Consider the following 23581-nt stretch of genomic DNA (forward strand, 5'->3'; position numbering starts at 1 on the left):
CCCCTCTGTTCATTGTGGGAAAAGACAGTGGTGGTCATTAAACCCAGGAAGGAAACCTTGTAAGTCTAAGACAAGGCTGGCTGAACCAGGTCCCTAAGCTCCATGCATCATGAGGATTGGTGGGTAGCAAGGGAGAAGCCCACAGCTCAGAGACTCTCATAGAATTAAGGGCCTAGCACCCGAGGTTTGCAGGAGGACTCTGACAGTAGAGGATTTCAATTGCTGATGCTTCATCTGGCCTACTGGTGCCAAACACAGACATGAAAGCTGCTGAAAATAAGCACTGAAGAGCCGCTTGCCTACCCATGACTGATTTCTATCGAGGTAGAGCAAATAATCCTCTGCCAGTTGACGGCCATTAACTGCCTAAAATTCACTTTTTGTTCCAACCTACTGTGTCTGACAGGTTTACCACTCCTTTCTCTCAGAATTCAAATACAACTTGGATTTCTACCCTTCATTATTCTCTTCTGCCTTAAAACATGGGAACTCAGATGCTGGGCATGGGAATTCTCTTTCTCACCTCACAGTGAATCAGTACCCTCCGAACTCTAGTCAGCCCTTGTCTTATGACTTGTATTCTACCCAGCCCCTTTGTGGCTCTGAACTACTCAATTTGGGCTGCTCAATGGAGTTGCTGAGGGTGCTTGCATTGTATTCCTGATACCTTGATTTGGTGGTCTGAGCTTTGGCCTAAGGATTTTGATTTAAAGTCTCTCCCTGGGTTTCTAGTATATAACCACATGATTGAGAACTGCAGTTCTGTACTGCCAACATTTTACACCTAGAATAGCCTGGATTTTATAAAGCTCAATTGCCCAAGTCATACTGGGGCCATCTTTGCTGTTGTCTTTGTAGGTAACATATGGAACATTCATATTGAATAATTGGAGATGGAGTCCCAAACTCCAAAGGTATCCTTATCCTGCTCTGCAGAGCTCTGTGAGAATCTTTTTTCTCTCTCTCATTTTTTTTCCCTCTGTGATAATCTTATCTCTTACATGTCTCTGAGATTTACCTATAGCTCTATCCCATGATCAAATGGAACATGTGAAGCATAGAAGTAACCTTCAGCCATGTGAAGACAGTTCTCTTGAACTTGACTTCTGGGTCTTGTTTACCCAAGCTAATCAAGTCTTAGGTGCTTTGCCTGCTCTGGGGAAGGTCTGCTCAGGCACCTGGAGTGTGTGTTAAGGACCCTGGTAGGGAGCCTGGCCTACCTTGCACTGGTCAAGTGGTGTGTCTTCTGTCTCTTGGAAGACCACACTGAAGGAGATGCTCTTGGGGTCAGAAGAGAATACCCAGCTGATAGTGAGGCCAGGCTCTGCTACAGTGATGGGGATCAGGCTGTAGGTACTGGATCTCACAAACAGCTCCCTGTTACCCTCTCCAAAGCTGGTGATCTCATCCACTGTGAGGGGTAATTTGATCCTAAAACAAAAATGCAAAGAGAAACCTGGTTCAGTGGATTGTCTGAGACTTTAAGGTAACTGGAGATTTGAGACTCTTGGTAGGATAAGCATGGGCACCTGTGACTAACATATTTATGAGATGAAGCTTTGGTTTGAGTGCTTACCACATGGCTGGAATAGTTCTTGGTAGCGAGTCACAGCTGTCAAAGATACAGGAAGTCCTTGCCCACATGGAAACTATGGGGACAGTCTGACTTACTCTGAGTCTCTTATGGGTAGGATGTGAGTGCGATGATTTAATCTTATCACACCTATGAGGCTGGTCCACAGCTCAGCCACCGTCTTCTTCCCCTTTTTGCTCTGCCTCCTCCTTTTACCCAATTTAGATACACCTCCCACAGTCTCTCTGCAGATTTATATGAGAGGGGTTGGAGGGGTTGAAAAGTCAGACCTGAGAGAACCTGGGTGAGATTTCACAATTGTCTTGAGTTTTGTTTTTCAAATCTGTAGAATGGGAACAGCCACATTTTCCTCACATGTCCATTGTGGTAACACTGAAGATTGTGGAGCTGAGGGGAAGCCTCTGACCTCTATAAGCAAGCATCCTTGGATCCACTTTTCAGGGGGCAGTGCTGTGACAGTCTGAGGCTGAGCCACAAATACTGCATGAGATGACATCAGAGAATGAGCTTGACTAGATGGGAATCCTTGCCACTAATCCCAGGTGCCGACCAGCTGAGTAGACTTCCTCTTCTTAGTCACTCAAAGGCAGCAAGCTTAACTCAGGATTATGGGAACAGGGCCTTCAAGTGGAGCTGAGTACCCTGGCTCAGTTCCTTAACCTTTGCAAGGCTTCCCCTCAACTCCACAATCTTCAGTGTTATCACAATGGACATGTGAGGAAAGCATGGTTGTTCCCATTCTACAGATTTGAAAAACAAAACTCAAGATAATTGTGAAATCTGACTTAGGTTCTCTCAGGTCTGACCTAAACTATTATTACCTTTTTATTTGCAGAGGACCTGAGTTCAGTTCTCAGAGTTCATGTAGAGTAGCTCACAATTGCCTGTAATTCCAGCTCCTGGGGGAACTTTGGTCTCTATAGGCACTGGCACACAGACAGACAGACACACACACACGTACACTGACACACACACTTACAAAATTAAAATAAACCTTAAAAACAAAACAAAATAAACTAGTGTGAATAAAGTTTGCCTTGTCCAGACACTTCAACTGGAGTGGTAGTCTCTTTCTTTGCATCCCTGAACTTACTTCTAACACCTTGAACTTGTTAGGGACTATCCTGTCTTAAGGCCTTGTCCTGGCTATTCCTTCTGCCTGAAATATTATTCTTTCAGATGGCTATCTAGCAACTTCTTCACTTCCTTCAAGTCTTACCACCACAGTGTCAGTCTATATGAAATTGCGAATTTCCCTCTCCTCTAATCTTACTCTTCAGTTACATTTTTCTATTTCAAGCACCACTTTGTATTCTCTTATTTGCTCATTTTCCTTGTTCATTGTCTGTCATTACTCAGTATAACATAAAATCTGCCCCCAGGAGGGGTCTTTTGTCTTCTTTGTGGCCGAATGAGCTTGATGTAGTAATGAATAAATGTTAGCAAATGAGTGAATGGTTCTTTCAGCAATGGCAATGCAGCCACTGGAATCCACACTAGAAAAACTAACTCTATGGTATCAAGTTATACTAAAGCTAGAAAAACTTGAAAACTTTAAGTGCTATAACCCACACTTGGAGGCAGAGGCAGGAGGATCAGTAGGTTAAGGCCAGCCCAGGCTACATACCAAGTTTTAGGACAGAGCTATATGAGATCCTGTCTCAAAAGAAAAAAAAAACTAAAACAAAGAAACAAATAACATAAGAGAAAACTTAGAATATTCATGTAAAAAAAAAAACTACCAGTATATATTCATATAAAAGTAAACAGACAGCTCTGGTGAAAGCAGTGAGAATAAGAACTGAGTCAACTCTCTCAATCCACTGTAATTAGCATTCTACAGCTAAAGCCTGCTAGACTCCTGCCTCTCCCACCCACTGCAGAATCCTGATAATGGCTGTCCACAAGAGATATTTATCTTTCACTTCTTATTCTTTTACTCACCATTCTTTGTCCATTTTAGCAACTTAATTCTCCTACCCCAACCCCTTCTGCCCTATAACTATCCCAGCTTATAAATAGAGGGTGTGATCTAATTTTGATTCTTACAGAGACTCCAACCCTTTGCAGGTTTTTCTCTCCCAAATAAAAGCATGTATTGCCTTAAAATAAATAAATAAATAAATAAATAAATAAATAAATAAATAAATAAATAAATAAAAGAGTTACCTTTGCCAAAACTTAAAAAAAAAAAAAAAGCAGCAGGTTGTAATGGAGGGAATCTCATTCTTATGATGCCTGTTCATAAGAGCTAACACAAAAGTCTTCCAGAACTACAAACTTTCACAAAGGGCTCTGAAATTGCACATAACATATCTGCAAGGATATGTGTCCAATGGTGGACTGATAACACCATTTTTATGGATCATGGTAGCTAAGGATTCAAAACAGTAGTCTTCCTCTTGTCTTTTTAACAACATTCCTTTGTCATACAGCTTACTAGGTATTTCATTCCCATTGCAGTGTTACTCCCAAATAAATTTAATAATCTTTGGAGACTGCTTCTGTTTGGTATTTAGGTAGACCAAAATAGTTTGATTATTTCTATTTTCTACAACAAAAATTCATTGCTCTTATAATAAAAACAACAACAATAACAAAAGGGGCTAGAGAGATGGCTCAGCAGGATTCTATCTATTCCCAGCAACTACATGGCAGCTCACAACTGTCTGTAGCTTTAATTCCAGGGGATCTGATGCTTTCTTTTGGCCTCTGTGGGCACTAACCAGGCTTGTGCATGGTGCACAGATAAGCATGTAGGTAAAACACCCATACAAAACAAGCAAAAAAACCACCATTAACAATAACAAAACTAACATTAAAAAAAAAAAAAGGAACAGGGCAGGGAAGAAAGACTATAAAGAAACACAGGGAACTTTCCAGTGACAGACTGATTTTGTAGTTATGTTGTTTATGATACCATATTATTTGTTAAAATCTAAGCAATATACACTTTAAAAGTATTTTTTTTTTTTTTTTTTTTTTCCGAGACAGGGTTTCTCTGTGTAGCTTTGCGCCTCTCCTGGAACTCGCTTGGTAGCCCAGGCTGGCCTCGAACTCACAGAGATCCGCCTGCCTCTGCCTCCCGAGTGCTGGGATTAAAGGCGTGCGCCACCACCGCCCGGCTTTTTTTCTGTTTTTTTGAGACAGAGTTTCTCTGTGTAGCACTGGCTGTCCTGGAACTCGCACTGTAGATCAGGCTGGCCTCAAACTCACAGAGATTCAGTGCTGGGACTAGAGGCATGTGCCACCACCGCTCGGCTAAAAGACAAATCTTAATGTATATAAATTGTGCTTTAAAAGTAGAAAGTACAAATTGAAGCCCCTGACGCAGTTAAAATAGACATCAGTGTTCAAATAGAGAGGCCTGAAACACCTAGGAAGGGGGAAAAAAGAGCTTACAGCCGGGTATAAGATAGCCAAAGTGACCAAATAAGAGGTAGGACAGGGCTCCGGGCAAAAAAGCCAGTGTCTGTATGCTCTGGCTGGTTCCCACTTCCACAATGGCTTGCTGAAGGATATACACAAGGCACTAGCTGGTTCCTTCTCCACAACAGCCCTATTGAGGGACATATATAAGTCTTTGGCTGGTTCCCACTTCCACAATGGCTTGTTGAAGGACATACACAAGGCACTAGCTGGTTTCTTCTCCACAACATCCCTACTGAGCGACATATATAAGTCTCTGGCTGGTTCCCACTTCCATAATGGCTCTACTGAGAGACACAATACAAAGCACTGTTACCCTTTCACATATTCTTGCTTCTAATTCAGCTAGCTGCAACAGACTGAATTGTGGGTAAGAATAGCTCCTAACACGATTCTTCCACCTAGTCCAAAGAGGAGACCACCCCAGGTCACCCTGTAAACAAAGAGCTGGATATGAGGCAACACAGAAAAACTACAGCTAGATCTTAGTAGGTGTGACAGAGTTAGTGTTACCTCTCCACAAACAAGTACACCACAAGCCAGTGGGGTTGCGATGTAGCTCAGTGGTAAAGAACCTGTCTATTATGCATGAGACTCTGAGTTCAATTCCAAGCACTGCCTACAACAAAACAACAAAATGAAACAAGCTCTACAAACTGGCCACATATAAGTAAGAACAAAGAGAATAATTTAATGAACTACCAACAGACTCCACCCAGTTCTGAGACCAGCAACACCTGTAAAAATCAACAACTAGAGGGCTAGTAGCCAGCAGACAGTCAAGACCAAACAGTTAACAAAGCTAGTCAGAGATGAACAGAACACTTCAAAATGTGATTATTGCCCTGTGTAAGCAGCATGTGAAAAGCATACAATTATCTCTTCAGTTGGGTGAAGAATATGCAGAGTATGGGATTCTTCAATTGGCTTGGCCTGTGATATGCTCAGAGAATTAGCCTATGTCAACAGAAATCACCTCAGTCTTTGTCTAGTTCCCTGCTACAAGTCTTGCCCCCAGAAAACAGCTCAATGTTTTTTCCTTTCTTAGTACTCTTCTCACTTTCTTTAAATTTTCTTACTTTTTGTTAACTTTTCTGAACAATGCCTGCTTTTGCTTTACTTACTCCTATATGTGTGTCTTTAATCATTGCCCATTTGGCTGGATGTATGTCCTTTGGTTATGACTGATTGGCATCTGCGTCTTTGAATCACATACATCTAGGCTGAGAAAGGCCCCGTTGCACTCAAAGATCTGCATCATTCCACTGGTGGTAAAATAGAGCACTGGGTGGGGCCAGCTCTTGCTCTGATAGGACCAGTGTCCCTCCTCCATACTCTATTCTCCTGGGACTTCTTTCCACTGGCACAAGAGGTCCACTTAGCAGCTTGCCACTTACATCAGCATCAGCTCTCCTGACTTCAGCAAGCAGATTTCAGCATCCTGCCCCATTGGCATGTCTTCAGTGTCTTCAGGGGTTAGTGAGTTTGATGTGGTGTCTCTGAAACATCACAAAGGAGAACAAGCCATTAGCTATTAGCACACAAAATCATGTAGCCTGAAGTCTATAATGGAGTCATGTAAGGACTTCAGTGGGGACAGCAGAGGGAAGACAACAGGGCTGTAAGAGATTGCCAGGAAGGAGTGTGCGTGAGTATAATCACACCAATGAGTCACTCTCCTCTTCCACATCAGCAAATCCTTCTCCCCCTCCCCCCCCCTCTCTCTCTCTCTCTGTCTCTGTCTCTCATTTATTTATCTATACAGTGTTCTGCCTGCATGTATCCCTGCATGCCAGAAGAGGGCACCAGATCTCATTATTATACATAGGGGAGGCAGGCATGATACCAGCACCATTGTCTCCTTCTTCCTTTGTACTGGCCATGGGGCACAAGAACTAGAGCCCTTGCAAAGTTGGTTCCAGAATCAGATACCCTGACTGCAGCCCAGTCAGTACAAGAATAGGTCTAGGCAGAGATGGGACAGGGCCATATACAAAGAGGACAGGGTGAATACCTACCTCTTCTTTCCTTCCTAATGCACCATCAGGAGTACAGAAGGAGCTGCATTAGCACTGGGGCTGTCCCAGTTTCCAAAGTGTGCTCTGTGGACCACCAATACACAGGGAGCAAGTGTCACATATAACATCTGTCTCTTAAAAAGTCAGTGAATTTAGGCAGTTGTCTAGCTTTTTCTTCCTCATTCAAACATTCCCTTCTGGACGGAGGAGAGAGCTCTTAAGACTCAGTAAGCTAATGACAGAAGTGCATAAAAGTTATAGAACTCAGTTTGCCTGACATGGTGGCACATGCCTTTAGCACTTGGGAGGCCGAGGCTAGTGGATCTCCATGAGTTCCAGGCTAGCCTAGTCTACAGAGTATTCTAGGACAACCAGGACTAGCTACATAGATAGACCCTGTCTCAAAGGATAAAAAAGGAAGGAAGGAAGGAAAGAAGGAAGGAAGGAAGGAAAGAAGAAGAAAGGTACAAGATTCACAAGTCCCATCCCCCTACTCCTCTACTCCCACTTTTAAAGCAGCAAATAATTGGCGGAGAGAGGAGACTCTTTTCATCTGAAAGCTGTACAGAGAACTCCAGAGATGCAGCTATTATGAGTTCTCACCTATTCTAGATTGTGCTTTTTGGTGTGTCAGTTCCCCATGTTACCCATACACCTGTAAGTAACACCATTAAATTCACTGATTCAAGCTAGATTTGGATGGAAGTTTCTTTGCTTGTTAGTGCCCTTATCTTGTGTTCTTGTATTTATCTGACCATAGAACATTGTGAACACCTGAAAAATTACTGACTGTCTAAACACATTGGCAGATAAAAGTTCCTGGATGGGTACTCAAGCCCTAACTATTTCTCCAAGGCAGAATAGACGGCAGCTTAGTGTGTTCCCATCCAGGACTCTATGTTCAGCTTGGCTAGTAGCTCTCAGGGGTCTCATAATCTAACAAACTTCAGCTGACAATTATGCCCCAAAAGAAAACAGTCTGCTCTCACGTGAAGGCCTTAGTTAGGAAGGTCTCCTGCCCAGCATGACTTTCCCCAAATGTTGTAAACTAGTCTCAAGAGTTCTGGAGGACTCTTTTGAAATGCTCCATGGATATGGTCAGTATGTTTCAAACTCTCCTCTCACCAAAGGCTCCTGTCTGCCTGGATCTCAGGCACGTTTACTTCAGCTTCAAAAGCCTTGCAGCATTTTTGGGAACTTCGGTCTCTCCTAGGTAGTCATGTAAATGCATTAAGGGATAAAGCAAATTTGACAATGGCAGGAAACACAAGCAGGACCACTAGAGGGCAACCTATCTCCTTCTATAGCCATGTCCTTTCTTTATTACTGAAGCAGTTTTCTCAGAAGTCCATAAAATCGGTGTTCTCAAGTGACCTTTCTCCCTTCCTTGCTTCAGCAGTAGGGCCTACTATTAGCTTCTCTGGCTTCTTAGAGTGACATGCCCACCAGTCCATTGATATGTTCTTCCCTCTAAGGCAGTGGTTCTCACCCTTCCTAATGCTGTGATCCTTTAATACAGTTCTTCATTTTTGGTGACACCCAACCATAAAGATTATTTCATTGCTACTACACAACTGTAATTTTGCTACTGTTATGAACTACAATGTAAGTATCTGATATGCAGGATATCTGATATGTGACCCCCAAAGCGGTTGCAACCCACAGGTTGAGAAACATTGCTCTAAGGTGATGATTCAAGTGTTCCCTAGGAATATCATTGCATACACAGTCTATGCTTAACAAATATATGTATTATAAGCCTCAGTGTAAGGGACTTTCCTATCCCAAATGCCATCAAAGGTGGATGTAACAATACTCCAATTTACTAAAGAATAAAGAATGGCTCAAGGATTAGGAGTACTTGCTAATCATTGACCCACATTCAGTTTCCAGCACCCATGTTAGGTGGCTCACAACTGCCTGCAACTTTAGCTCCAGGAGATCCAACACTCTGCCTTCTTTTGGCCTCTTTAGGCATGAGCACTCACATGCGCATACATACACAGTTGTACCTAAATAATAAATCTTTGAAGCCAGAGAGATGGTTCAGCTGTTACGAGTACTTGCTGCTCTTCCAGAAGATCCAGGTTTGGATACCAGTACTCACATGGTGGTTTACAACTATATGTAACTTCAGTTCCAGGGGATCTGACACTCTCTTCTGGCTTCCACAGACACTATATGCACATGGTACACATACATACATGCAGGCAAAATACCTACACACATAAAAATCTTAAGAAGTAAAAAGGAATTGAGAGGTGCAGAAACGAGGCAGAGGCTAAGGGCCCTACCCCCAAAGCGATCAAAAGCTCATACCTCTCTGGGCAAGCAGTCATCTGGGTACTTCCAGTTAGACCTCTAGCATTTCTTTTCCACAAGTCTAAATATTTTAACTTGCTTTTCATTTTATTATTAGACAACAATTCTGCCAAGAACAGAAGCTTCACCTGAGGAATGCCTAGCAGCCTGTGATGTCTTGCTTATTATGGTCTTCCTTGGAGGTCTCTCTCCATTTTGTCACTTGTTTCACTGAATCCCAGGCTCCAGCAGGGGACTGGGAGTCTTCAGTTCAGACTGCACTGTCCAAACTTACATTAATCAAAATCAAATAAACTAGAATTTCAGATCCAAGTTTGCACTAGTTATACTTCAGGGGTTCAGTCACCACACAGGCTGGTGTTACACAGTGTGGCATAGGACACATGCACCATAGTAACTGACTTCCTTTCTATGTAACAACCAAGCCAACAAGAGTACTTCTAAGTTCTTGGCTTCTGAAGACTTAGTTCCTATAGTCTGATCACAACACACAAACCTGCAGCCCCACCCTTGTGACCAGTAACAGTTGCTGATAAATAAGCCATTCCTGGCTCACTTGCAAATGGCTGTCTATTTCCTCAGGGATATTCAGCCATGAATTTGTCCTCCACAGCTCTGCCACTCACTAGTGCCCTGTGCTAACCTCTCCCCCATATAGCAGGAAATGTAAAAAAACCTTGGGTTCTGACATTCTAACAGTTCTGACATGAGAATGCCAGGTTTCTCTAAAAGGTGACAGGTTAGCACAACTTCTAAAATAAGACTGCATCAAGAGTGCCTACCACTTTCCCTCCATTCTCTTCTCAATTCTATTTTAGATCGTCAAATATTCCAGAGGAAATGCAAGACACAAACAACTGGGTACTCACTCTTGAGAAGTTTAGATCTTTGATTCAAAGGAACTTAAGGACCTTGGAACAATTATACTACAAATATAAATAGTAAACGGCTTTTTTTTTTTTTTTTTGTAAAGTGGTCCCAAATGAACTAGTTCCTTGAATTTAGTTGCAAATCTTTTGTTTTATACAGAACTTTTCCTTACAGTGTAGCTATGACAAAAGTACCACACACTCTCAACTACACACATCCAATCTCCTACATTTACCCGTGCATGTTCCTATAGATGTTCATGCACAATCACAAAGGGTTGAGATAGGACTCTGTTCTCACTGGGGGAGACAAATGATTCCTGAGAAGAATATAGCAAAGCTTGACAAAGCTCAGGCCATTCTAGTGCTACTCTGTAAATGCAAATCTGGGTCTTTTGCAAGAACAAGAAGTGCTCTTTAACTGCTGAGGCATCTTTCCAGCTCCCAAAGGGTTCTTTTAAGAGAGGTGCTTCAACTATGTTCCTCTCAGTATTTGGTGCAGCCTATGCATTTATTCATCCGTTGTTCATTTTTCACTGCATCCATGAGGAAGTGAGCAAAACCCAACAGTTGTACATGGAATCCTTTGGCACACCTGTCTTACAGCAAAATTGAATATTAGTTTCTAGATTCTGGTCCTACTCCCAGTTCCTGACTTCCAGGGTAATCTCCCAGAGAAGTCAGCAATGTTAGCTCATGGAAATTAATAACCAGACTGCATTAAGATCATGTCTACTACACGGAGAAGGTCCAGGAGGGCAACCCCAGGCAGTTCTAGACAAGACAAGCCTGGTAGGTGGGCACTGCCTGCCAGGGACCTGTGGGGCTGACTGCAGAGCTACACCAGGCCCTCCAGCACAGCCAGACACCTATAAGCAACCTGGTCCACTGGTCTGGGAATGACCAGAAACCTGAGCTTATAGCTCTGAATTCACTAGTTATTTTAACTCTGGTTAAAATACGTTCTCATCTATAAATGGAGCCCTCACGGTTGCTGTGAGACATCTGTGGTACATGTTGGATATTTACACACAGCCTAGTTCATAGCATGGACTTTGTGTTGGCCTAGACCCAAAGTGTTCCAAAGATATGTGTGACCAATAAACAAAGTAATTTCAATGGACAAAGTCCACCATCTTCAGTGGACAAAAGTCAAATCTACTTACTGCTCCCTTTTAGTTAACAAATGGAAACCTATCAGGTTTTAACATCAGAATATGTGCCAAGCCAAGAAAAAGGGAGTATGAAGCATCAGAATCATGCTTCATTTTTGACTCTCAAATTAAGTGGGCGGGCTTGTCAAGACTGTCATGTAGATTCTGCCTGTGGGATAGAGAAAGGGGTAGGTCACTAGCTGAAAGCTCTTAAATATTTGACGGAAACACAGATCACACATCATAGAGAAGCAGAGGCAGACCTTGAGTGAGCATACTTCACTCTGGAACAAAGCTACTGGGGCTTCCCGATTGGTGAGTCATTTGTTTTTATTGGTTCTCTTAGATTCCTCCCTGCAGCATGACCTGTATACACCATGTAAGCTCCTGAATTCAGCCACACATGGCTTCCACCCCCCACTCCCATGGTTGCTGTAAGGGTTAGAGAAATATGAAAACTTTATTGGTTCTGGCATACAGCAAGTGCTTATAAAAGGATGAGAAAGGTAGTAATGGAGTAACCAGTTCCACCCAGGAACATAAAGCAGTCTGGTTGCTGGTCTCCTATTTTTATCAATAATTTTTCTATTTTCTGTTCTTTTGTATCTTACAAAACAAGCTATAATCCTCAATTACCATTCACTTCTTTTTCAGTATGAATCACTGTGAAACTACAGACACTGTAGACTACAGAAAAATAAAAAGGAGATGAATTATGTAATTTGAAATTCTGCCAGCCAAAGGCCAATGCTAACAGAGTTTGGTCCTTTAAGACTGTAGTCAAAATTATAAAATTCTTAAACAAGAGTCTATAGAATATGTGGTTCATGAAGTCCTAGAATTATAGACCTTTACTTATTTCTCAGTGAAGATCTACAGCTTTAATGAGATTCTCAAAAAGGTTTGTGATCACAGAAAGAAGCTAGGTGTGGCAGCAATCCCAGCACTTGGGAGGTGGAAGCAGGAAGATTAGGGGGTGCCATCTATTTGTTATAACCATAATAGCTCATGATTTTTTGCATGTTTTTCTATTTATTCTGTTTTCAGTAATTTAAATACAATGAAACTTCCAAAATAATTAAAAGTACTTTTTAAATATTTGAGTTACATTTTATGCTTCAGATACAATTATAGTTTATTATCATGCTTTTACATCATGTCCCAAGTTTACTACTTTTTCATTTTTATAAATCAACATTTTGATTATAGATAAAGAAATGTTCTTAACATTTTGTATAAGGGGCAGTGATTTTGTGTGTGTGCATGTATACTTGTGTATTTGTGGGTACACGTGCATATGTAAGCAAGTGTCTTCCTTCAGGTACTGTTCACCGTTTTTGTTGGGACAAGGTCTCTCATTGGCCTGGAACTCACCTTATAGGCTCATAAGATTGTCTGACCAGTGAGCCCCAGGAATATGTCTCTACCTCGTAGTGCTGGGATTACAAGTGTACACCAGCATGCTCACCTTTCTTTAAAATGTGAGTTTTAGGGCATTAACTCAGGTCCTCATGGTTGTAAAGCAAGCACTTTACTGATGTCCATCTCCCCAGTCCAATGATTTTCAATACTCTGTACGTTCTAGCCCCTATCTGTCAATATAACATTGAATATGAATCTATACATTTTCTGAAGAGTCATGCTAGGGTTGGATCCAGAAAAAACAGGGACAACAAAACGGCAAATACAAGTCAGGCAACAACAGAGAACTGGATGATATCCTTAGGAAAGTAAAGCTGTTTATTTCATATTATAAATGATGAAAAATAAATCGTCCCTATGTGAGTCAATAACATACACACCAATATCTGACCTTATTTTAGCACCTCAGAAAGCTGTGGAGCAGGATGCCTAACTCCAGCCTATCAAGACCAGATACCTAGCCTTGAGGTCTAGGCTTGGGGACTGTGAGTGGCCTTAAAGGCACAGTCTTTCCTTGACGGTGAGAAAAGGAATTATGGCTTTAGGGAAGGTAGAGGTTGCAGAACCATCAGAGTGGACACTGTTTCCTCCTAGGACTCAACTTCAGGGCAAAAAATGACCACATGGATTAAAAAAAGAGGATGTCTTCAACTTTCACATGCCCTCATTTGACCAGGGAATATTTTGTCTTGGTAAATCTTAGAGGTTCTATCCAAACACTTGCTCATCTTAAGACATCTTCTAGAACCCACACTAGTGGGATATGTATCCAGGACACTGGCAAGGTTAGCCTGGCCCCTACAGTCAGGCCACAGGTTACATTACCCTATGTCCTACTTGTGGTCCTTGGTAAAGTGAGAGGGCAGAGCAGGGTCACAGACATGACAGCCATGGAGGATGAAGTCCTGGGCAAGAAAGGCAGGCATGTGGTCTTTGCTACAAACCTATTTAGCAGCCACCCTACTTCATGCACCATTTTAATTCTCCAGGATCTGAGACTCCAGCATAGATGCCATAAACTGAAGAGATGATAAATGGAAAAGTTTGGTTTGGGGAGTCAGAAAAACACCTTTATTCCCTGGTAGTCAAAGTTCTGGGCACCTAGGGGTTTTCTTTCCCTTGTTGCTCCATCAATTGCCCTTTACACTATATAGTTGAAGAAGAGTACACAGGAAGAACTCCCCAGTCAGACACAGTTCTTGTCATCCCCCAAACCCTTGAGGATACCAGTAAGGAAGCTTCTTTGGAGGGGCATTTGATTTGGCTTTCATAATTTTTAACACCAAGTGTGGTTATCTTAGTTAGAGTTTCTGTTGCTGTGATAAAACATCATGACCAAATGAAACTTGGGAAAAAAGGGTTTATTTCATCTCACAGGTCCTGATCACAGTTCTGATCAGGAACTGAGAACAGGAACCTAGAGGCACAAACGGAGGAGTGCTGCTTACTGGCTTGTTCCTTCCTAGCTTGCCTGTCCTGTTTTCTTATAGCACACAAGACCACTAGACTAGGGGTGTCCCCACCCAAAATGTGCTGGGCCCTCACACATCAATCACTCATTAAGAAAATGCACTAAAAAAAAAATGCACTACAGACCTGCCTACAGGCCAATCTTATGGAGACATTTTCTCAAGTGAGAATCCTTCTCAAATGACTCTAGCTTGCATCAAATTGATATAAAATTGACCAGCACAGGGCAGAGAGTGGCAGGCACCTGCTATGAGACCCAAGAAGATGGAAGCAGGCCTCTCTGATAGACAGCAGCCTGTGTTTCCAAACAGTTGTGGGCCTGAAGAAACAGCTCAGCAGTTAAGACCAGACAGTTTCCAGAGGATCTGGACTTGAATTCCAGCATCACATGGCTGCTCACAACCATCTGTAACTCCAGTCCCAGGCAATCTAATGTCTTCTGGCCTTGGCAAGCACTGCACACACACAGAGCTCACAGGCATACATGCAGGCAAAACATCGATACACATAAAATACATAAACACATAAAATACAAAACAAAATAAAACCAAAAACCAAAGGGCTACTGTGTCCAATTGATTGTATGGTAACTTTTTTTAAAACAGTTGAGCATAGTGTTTTATGGGATATGCATGGGAGGAGTCTGAGACTTTTAGGGTTAATGAAGAGTACTGAGCAGTTTCCCATGGGAAATGGCTACCTTCAGCATACTGCTATCACTGAGCATGATAATGAGTGGGGTTAGAGACGATAATTTGTTTCCTAAATGCAATTAATAAGGACAGTGGGAAGAAAAAGCATCACTCAGACAGAACCAAATATAACTCTTGGGTTTTGACTCACAGATGTTTGCCACAACAGACGCCATGAATGATGACTACGAGGCAGATCCCTGGCTCTCCAACAATTCCAGTGATAACAGCCAGGAGCACAAATACTTCCTAAAGTTCAAGGAGATCTTTCTGCCCTGCATGTACCTGATGGTGTTTGTCCTTGGACTAGTAGGGAACTCCCTGGTTTTGATTATATACATTTTCTACCAGAAACTGAGGAGTCTGACAGATGTGTTCCTGGTGAACTTGCCCCTGGCTGACCTGGTATTTGTCTGTACTCTGCCCTTTTGGGCCTATGCAGGCACCTATGAGTGGGTCTTTGGCACAGTCATGTGCAAAACTCTTCGAGGCATGTATACAGTGAACTTCTACGTGTCCATGCTCACTCTTACCTGCATCACGGTGGATCGTTTCATTGTGGTGGTCCAGGCTACTAAGGTCTTTAACCAGCAGGCTAAGTGGAAGATCTGGGGCCAGGTCACTTGTTTGCTCATTTGGGTGGTCTCCCTGTTGGTCTCTTTGCCACAGATCATCTATGGTAATGTTGAACATTTTGATAAGCTTATCTGTCAGTACCACAATGAGGTGATTTCTACTGTGGTTCTTGCCACGCAGATGACTCTGGGGTTCTTCTTGCCACTGCTCACTATGATTATGTGCTACTCAGGCATTATCAAGACCTTGCTTCATGCTCGAGGCTTCCAGAAGCACAAATCTCTAAAGATCATCTTCGTTGTAGTGGCCGTGTTCCTGCTGACCCAGACACCCTTCAATCTTGCCATGTTAATCCAGAGCACAAGCTGGGAGCACTATATCATCACTAGCTTTCAGTACGCTATCCTAGTGACAGAGGCTATAGCATACTTTCGGGCTTGCCTCAATCCTGTGCTCTATGCCTTTGTTGGCTTAAAGTTCCGAAAGAACCTCTGGAAATTTGTGAAGGACATTGGCTGCCTCCCTCACTTGGGAGTCTCAAGTCAGTGGAAATCTTCTGAGGACAGTTCTAAGACTTGTTCTGCCTCCCACAATGTAGAGACCACCAGCATGTTCCAATTGCAGTAGGCCTGGCCAGACTTGGAGAAACTAGCATTGGAATTCTTAGGAGCATGGCTATGTCCTTTGGATGCAACAAGAAAGGCTTTGCTTATAGTATTCGGACTCTTGTGGAGAAGTCACTGAAAACTGTGGCTGGTATACAAAGCTTCTCAGATATAAACATATCCTGTTCCTAATATCTAAGCCTCAATGTTCAAAGGAGAAATATCTTATTATTTTTTAAGCACTTTCTCTCTTCCATCCCTAAGAATGCTAATTCTGGAGACCTCAGGTTCTCTTTTACCAAGTTTGGGGCTAAAAGTTGAAGAGGAGTTGCATCAACAAAGCTGTCGATGGCACGTGTCATGCAAGGTTCCTGATTTCAGAAGATTCTTCTATGGGCAAGCAGTGGAGAACTGAGAAACTCCCCACACAAGTGCTGGTCACCGGGCACCTAATAGGATGAGACCAAGCTCTGATTCATCCAGGGGTCTGACTTTTGTATTGGTGGGAATGCTTATATTTTCTTGGATTATTTTTTGAAAGTACAGCATAAGAGACTGAAATTAGGCCAGGATAAATAGCTGAATGCTATTTAATATAATGCTAGAAAAATGTGTAAAAAGGAGCTTAAGACTATAACAAACCTAAGCAGCATTATTAGAGGGACTCTGGTGGCTTTGTTCATCTTAAAACAAAAACAAAAACAGAACTTTCCAATGCCTGCCACACATAATAAATATGTACACACAAATATATCAAATATTATGAGTTTCATGGCTAAGAAATAAAACATTTTAAAAGTTTTCAAACTGCTTTCACCTTTAGGTACATTCTATTTTAATCTGGTATGCCTCGGACACAAAACAAAATAAACCCTCACAAACAACACAAAAACAACCCAGCTAGAATAAAGGAAATAAGTTAAAATTAAACTTGGGGGCAGTGGTCTATGAAAGAAATAGACTATACCAGTGGTAACAACCTTGCTTTCATGGTGGTTTCCTGCTCCTGCCCAAGATGTGGGGTGCATTTATTTTAACTCTATAATACTGCTCCAGGATGAGGTAATTTTATATGCCAGACTAGACTGATACTGACTAGACCTTGACAACCTATAGGTGCTTGCTGGGTACTTGTATCACCAAATCATTTACCTAAAAATCAACATCTACCTAAAAAGGCTGACCAGAATGCATAGGAGGTTAGCTAATCCTGGGCTCAGGGGCTGGAGAGAGCAGCCTAGGGCTGCCTCCATGCCCTTCGCTAGGTAAGACCTGGAACAAATGCATCTCAACCTCTGTCAACATGCTTGCACTCATGATGTAGCCCCTTCCCTTTGTCTCGTCTCTTTCCTTTCTCCCTCTTCTCCTTCCCTCCTCCCTTACTATAAGCCTTGACCAATCTGGAACTTGCTGTATAGACCAGCCTGGCCTCAAAGTCACAGAAATCTACTTGTCTCCACTCTCAAGTGCTGGGTTAAAGCCAGGCCAGCATACCTGACCTGAACAAATCTCTTAACCTTTGGCCATTTCTTTTTAGTGAGACGGCACATGTCTCTCAGTTGATTTGAGGAGGACTTGAGATAACACATATGAAACACCTAGCACAATGGGCTGGGGAAGTAGTTCAGTTGGTAGATGCTTGCCCAGCATGCATGGAGTCCTGGATTTGGACTCCAGCACTACATTAAAATTGGGTGTGGTGAAACACACCTATAATCCCAGCGTTTGAGTGTGAAGGAAGGAGGGTCAAAAGTTTTAAGGTTATTCTCATCTAGAGAAAGTTTGAGGCCAACTCAGGCTACATGAGACTGTCTCAAAACAAAATCAAATCAAATCAAATCACCCCACAGCACAATCTATTTGTAGGTAAAAGGTCTCCAAACTGGCAGCAGTTATTTCTTAGAAGATCTAGTAGAGGTTCCTTATGCCATCCCCATGAGTGGGTGGAGTGACTAGACTGTTGTGTACTTTTTTCTGGACGTGCAGGGCATGCCACATGAATTTCAGCTCATCAAAATGTGACTACCCCTGGAAGTACCCACATGGTCCCATGTACTGTTTTATCAAACATACACGTAAGGGCTATAGTACACTTCCTTGCTATGTACAAGTGACATGTAAGACCAAGCAAGTGCTTACTCAAACAACTAGCCTGCTCTATACAGGGTGATAAGGCTAACCTTCCGTGCATTCATCTTTATTTGTAACACTGCTGATGGCCAGGATGCTATGGTGGAGTTGGGGGAAGAGCTGGATGAACATGGACCCTGCTTGAATTCAGACTGTCCTAGATATGTTTCAGAGCCTGACAGCAAAGGCTATGTGCTCCCCTCCCACTGGGCTCCCTATTTCTGAGGATGGTGGAAGTGCTTATGGGCTCTGGCTTCAGTTAGACATATGAAGGCCACAGATAGCTATGTCTTCTGAGAAGTGAATGCATGGTGACTCTCTTCTAGAGGCATCTGATCATCCAGGAATTCTTGGTGTCTTGGATGAGGAGATAGTGCCATAAAAAGGCAGAAAAGGGAACACAGAATCCAGAAGCTGTCAGCCACTCTGGCTTCCACAGAGCTTTCAAAGTAGCACCTTGGCCAGCTGCTTGGTTCTTCAGGTCCATAGTCACTAGTGATGTTTTACAGGCAGCTTGGTACTGTCATCTCCACTTCTCAGAGGAAAATTGAGTGAGGGCTGGTCCTTGTTAGCAGCCTCTCTGCCCCTAAACACTGGCCACAGAGCTTTCAGGCAGGTGTTATACCACAGAGGGCCTGCCTGCTCTGTACTCCTCTGTAGTCAAAGGTCGTGGGTTAATGCAGGCATAAGGTGGCTTTTGAACTTTAACCATGATCACCATATCCTGTCCTTGTTTCGTTTCTGAGATAGCAGGTATCAGATCTCTTGGCTGGTGACCACAGTTCCCCCACTAAGCACTCTGGCCGGAAAGCCCTGGTTTTGAAGCAATTGCTGGCATGCAGGCTCTGAGAGTAGGTTTCAGATCATTTCATGTAATCTGGGTACCTGAAGGCCTTTATTTATTTATTTTTTTTAAATGAGGCTACAAGTTGAGATACGGAGAAGCATGTGTACACAGTAGACACGTACAGGCCAGGCTGACATCAAAACTCAGCATCAACATCAGGAAAATCACCTATCTCCACAGGAGTTTTCTGGCCCAGATCCTTTCTCCAATTGCTTTTCTTAGGGAGGGGTAGATGGTATTCTAGGCTCTCCTGAACAGCTAAAGGAGCTGCATTTAGAGGCTACACTGCCATGGCCATGGGGCCTGGAAGCTTGTTTGGGTCTGGAGCTTAAGCTCTTCACCCTGAATGGCCGGTATATCTGGTACCTAGAGAAGAGGCCAGGTTGTGGAGACTGGCTGTGTGTGAGCTGGGTACAGGCCAAGGGAGCTAACTACCTATCACCTCAGTTCTGAGAACAAGTGGAAATCTGGGTAGTGGTGTTTAGGACACTAAGAGAGAGGCTGCAGGAAAGTCTAAAAAGTTGTAAAGGACATCTATCTGCTACAGGTGAGGGCTGTGTTCCTGCTATGAATCACCAATCAAGATAAGCCAGGAATTGGGGAAAAGGCAGTTGTTACCAGGAAATCTTGTTATGTTTCCTTGTGAGAGTGAAGCTGGATTTGGAGACTTTTCCTTGTTCTATCATTTCCAGGAAGGGTCAGAGCTTAATTCCTCTTTCATTACTTTGTTCCTCAGATTGTGTTCCTCAATTACTTACCTTTCCCTCTAACTTTCCTGTGAGGGATGCTGGTGCAAGTCCAGGGCTCTCTTTCCCATACTTTCTCAGACTCTTGTGGTCTTTGATTGAGTTTTAAACATGGGAATGAAAGAAATGCTAAGGAAAAACTCTCATACATGCTAACACACAACCTATAGTGTAGAAAGGTGGCTCTTTGTTCACACAGGTGAGATATAAGGACCATGGGTTCCCACCAGCCAGTCCCAGATCTGTGCTGGTGGCTGCAGGCCAGCATGCTAGTAGTTTCCTTTCTCTGAAACAGTTCCTGATTTCCCATGACCAAAAACTACACATACAAGTCAGTAGTCTAGAAGCTTTCTGTTTCTGTTCCTACTAGGAAAGAGGAAGGTGAAAGGATGAGGGAGGAAGCTAGAGAACAGTCACCTTATGCAGGTTACAGGCGTTTGTGAGAAGACACTTTCAAATCAATAGCATCCTTCTGGGCTCTTAGCTCCTAGTCTATTCACCCTTCTGTCTATGCAGCTTGCCAGGTACCAAGGGCAGAATGTAGTTTACTGCTAAAGGAAGAGAAGATACCCTGGGGAACACTGGGTCATGGGGGTTAGGGTGAACACTGATGACTACTGACCAGTATGTGTCAGAGAGGTGTTTAAGGAAGGAGGGAATTGGTCCAAAGTCATAGAAGCAACAGTGAATAGGAGCTATCTTAGGTTTGGCAGTGAAGAGGTTTGTTCATGAGCTGAATTCAGTGACTTTAGTCAGAGAATACACAAGTGTGGAGATACACTGAAGCCTAAAATCTAGGCTAACAGCCTCATGAAGATTAAGTATAGCCCCTCCCATGTGGCAGAAATTGACATGATAAAGATGACAGGTAACTCCTGGCTCTATTTTGGATTCTGAGTAGGAGAGAGAGATCTCACTGTGAGTCAGCATGAGCTCACAGAAGTCTTTCACCAGAAGAAAAGGTGGCCAAGCAATTTTGAGATTATATTTGCTACTTTTTGCTTTTATAAAATATCTGACAGGAGCAACTTAAGGAAGGATTTATTCTGGCTCAGAGAGTATCAGTCCATCATAGCAGGGAAAGCATGGTAGAGCAGCTCCATCTAGACTTATTTACATGACATTGGGGTTGGACGCAGAGAACTCATGCTGGAACCAGGGGTAGGTAAAACTTTCATAGGCTCATCCTGAAACTTCTCTAACTTACTTCCACCAGTCAGGTCACACCTTCTAAATGATCCACAGCTTTCAAAGTAGTGCCACAAGCCTAGGACCAAACATTCAAAACAGACTTGCCAGGGACATTTCAGATTCAGAAGGTAACATTTAGCCCTTGACCTCCAATGGCTCACTGCCATCTCACAATACAAAATGTACTTAGTTCAGCTTCAAAGAAAGACCTGTAGTCTTAATAGCCTCAACACTGTCTGAAACTTCCAAGTTTGAAGTCCCCTTTGAGACTTAAGGCATCCTCAACTGTGAGATACTGTAAAAACAAAATTTAAACTATATTACATTCCTGCTATCTCCAATATATTGGGGTCTCCACTGCAATTTAAGCTTTCCCCTCAAATTTGCATGCATAGCCCACTAATAGACTACCAGAGAATCTGATCCTACTACACATTGCCTGGCCTCCCATTCTTTTCTCTAGATTCTTAGTGCAAATGTCCATGAATTGCAATTCTTACATTCTGCAATGCCTACAAAGCCAGCACCATGTGGTTAATGTCAAGTTCTGCTGCCAGCTTGATAAGTAGCTGGGTCTTCTTGGACCACAGCTGAAGTAGGAGTGTTTATGTAGTGAAACCTGGAAAAATACTTTCTAGGTGTGGCTCTGTCTTTTCAGACATTCTCTTTTTAAAGGAAAGTCAAAAGCATTTAGATTTTTATATTCTGAAGCCTTTGATGAAAGGGCTCTTTCCCTTAGGGTCCTTTTATTTCTTACTGACCCAATGCAAAGCAGTTGTTTCCTTTTAGTGGCATTAATCTCTTAGCAGTTTTATCTACTTTGTCCACAGTTACTTTGTATACAACTTCAGATACAATTGTGCTTCTTTCCTTGCCAAGCTAAATACTTTTATATCTTGCTGTTCTGCTTTTTTTCTCCAATGCTCATAAACTTGGCTAAAATTAGAGAATAGTAAGCCTGAATGCTATGCTTGGTAGGAGTGTAAAGTGAGAGAAAGATGCTTGTTCATATGACGTAGATCAGGAAACAAAGAGCACAGGCCAGAACATAAATAAATTAAAATTCATTTTTTAAATGTATATGTGTGGATACTACATGAGATTATGTGTATCATGTGTGTGTAGGTGCTCATGGTAGTCAGAGGGTGTCTTAACTCTTAGAACTGGAGTTACAAATGGTTATCTGATGTCTGATAAGTTTGAGTGCTGGGAATCTGGGTCCTCTACAAGAGCAGTCAGTGTTCTAAACTGCTGAGCCATCTCTCCAGTCCTTAGTCTATTATTTTTAAGTTCAGCATCACTCAAAGTTTCAGGGCACAAGTGACACATGGCTAATTTTTTAGCCAGAATGTAACACTAATGACCTCTACTCCAATTCCTGATAAAGTCCTTGTTCCCAACCAAAACTTTAATGGGCACAGTCTATATTGTACACATTTCTAGTGGCATTCTGGTCTTGTGAACAGTTCACTAAGCTCTGCTTACAGTGTTCTATGGCTTTGCTGGCTGGAATCTCCAAACCTTTCCACAGTCTTCCACAAAGGTCTTAGAACCATAGTCAGATTTAATCACAACGACCCCAATTTTCTGCAATAACTACCGTTTTCATCACAAAATACTTGACAGAAGTAATTTAAGGGTGGAAGGATGTATTTGGCTCATGGATTCATAGGGTCTCAGTATATCATAGATTTGATTTTAATTGCAAAAGGCCTTTAAGGAGGTGATTAAAAAATCTACCAGTGTCCTGGCATGAAATGGAGATTAAGGGACACAGGGGACTGTGTAAAGATGCTGCAAGAAGGTGGCCATCTGCAAACCAGGGAAGAAGAAATCTCTGCCAGTACTTTGATCTTTGGTATCTAGCCTCCAGAATAGCAATAAATTGCATTTCCATGGTTTAAGTCACTCAATCTGTGGTCTCTTGCTGTAGCAGCCTGAGCTAATACAGTTGTCCAAGCCAAAGACTGGCCTTAGTGAAGATGCTGAATTGGCACCACACATACACTTCCCAGGAAATTTCTGACACAGTTCCTTCCTGAATGTTTCCTGAACCCTGTCACTTTTTAAGAGCCGCCCTACTCTGAACACTGTGCTGGGGCATTTTCCCTTGCCAGAGACAGCTAATCCTGCTTCTACTATTTTATTTTCCTGGTCTTTTGATAAGAAAGTACAAGGAACAGGCATTTAATGAGTACTTAGGAAATGGAGGTGATATCTACTCACTGTTCAGCCATATTTGGGTCCATTGAATCAGTTTCAGTGGGTGTTTCAGGCAAGGAGGAGCCAGATTCTTGGATCTGGCACAATTCCTCATCAGTGATGATGTCAAACACAGCATCATCTGGTGGTCTGCAGACTGAATTTGCTCCTGGTTGGTGGAGGCAAAGCAGGAGAGAAAAAGACATACATACCATTATGCATAAGACTGAAGATAACATAGGGAAGTGAGCGGTGCTGTTATGGAGAACAAGCTGATGGAATACATTTTAAATGGTTTTTTAACTGACTACTCT

At 42.5% G+C, this 23581-nt stretch overlaps 2 protein-coding genes across 2 annotated transcripts in view; one reads left to right on the plus strand and one right to left on the minus strand.

The window, feature by feature from the left end:
- Fyco1 (FYVE and coiled-coil domain autophagy adaptor 1) overlaps positions 1-23581 on the minus strand; it is a 77377-nt gene that overhangs the window by 6265 nt on the left and 47531 nt on the right. The window contains exons 14-16 of the mRNA XM_059269019.1: positions 23292-23436; positions 6427-6522; positions 1221-1431 (exon numbers count right to left, since the gene is read on the minus strand). Coding sequence (XP_059125002.1) covers positions 1221-1431; positions 6427-6522; positions 23292-23436 — 452 coding nt within the window. The remainder of the gene's footprint in view (positions 1-1220; positions 1432-6426; positions 6523-23291; positions 23437-23581) is intronic.
- Cxcr6 (C-X-C motif chemokine receptor 6) lies at positions 11621-16918 on the plus strand. The gene is made up of 2 exons (XM_059269020.1): positions 11621-11701; positions 15124-16918. The coding sequence occupies exon 2, from the start codon at positions 15124-15126 to the stop codon at positions 16171-16173; it is 1050 nt and encodes a 349-aa protein (XP_059125003.1). The 5' UTR covers positions 11621-11701; the 3' UTR covers positions 16174-16918.

This window comes from Peromyscus eremicus, chromosome 7, assembly GCF_949786415.1.
Source record: "Peromyscus eremicus chromosome 7, PerEre_H2_v1, whole genome shotgun sequence".
Lineage (NCBI taxonomy): Eukaryota > Metazoa > Chordata > Mammalia > Rodentia > Cricetidae > Peromyscus > Peromyscus eremicus.

Coding starts and splice junctions, on each gene's coding strand:
- Cxcr6 (XM_059269020.1), top strand. CDS start 15,124: ATGTTTGCCACAACAGACGCCATGAATGATGACTACGAGGCAGATCCC.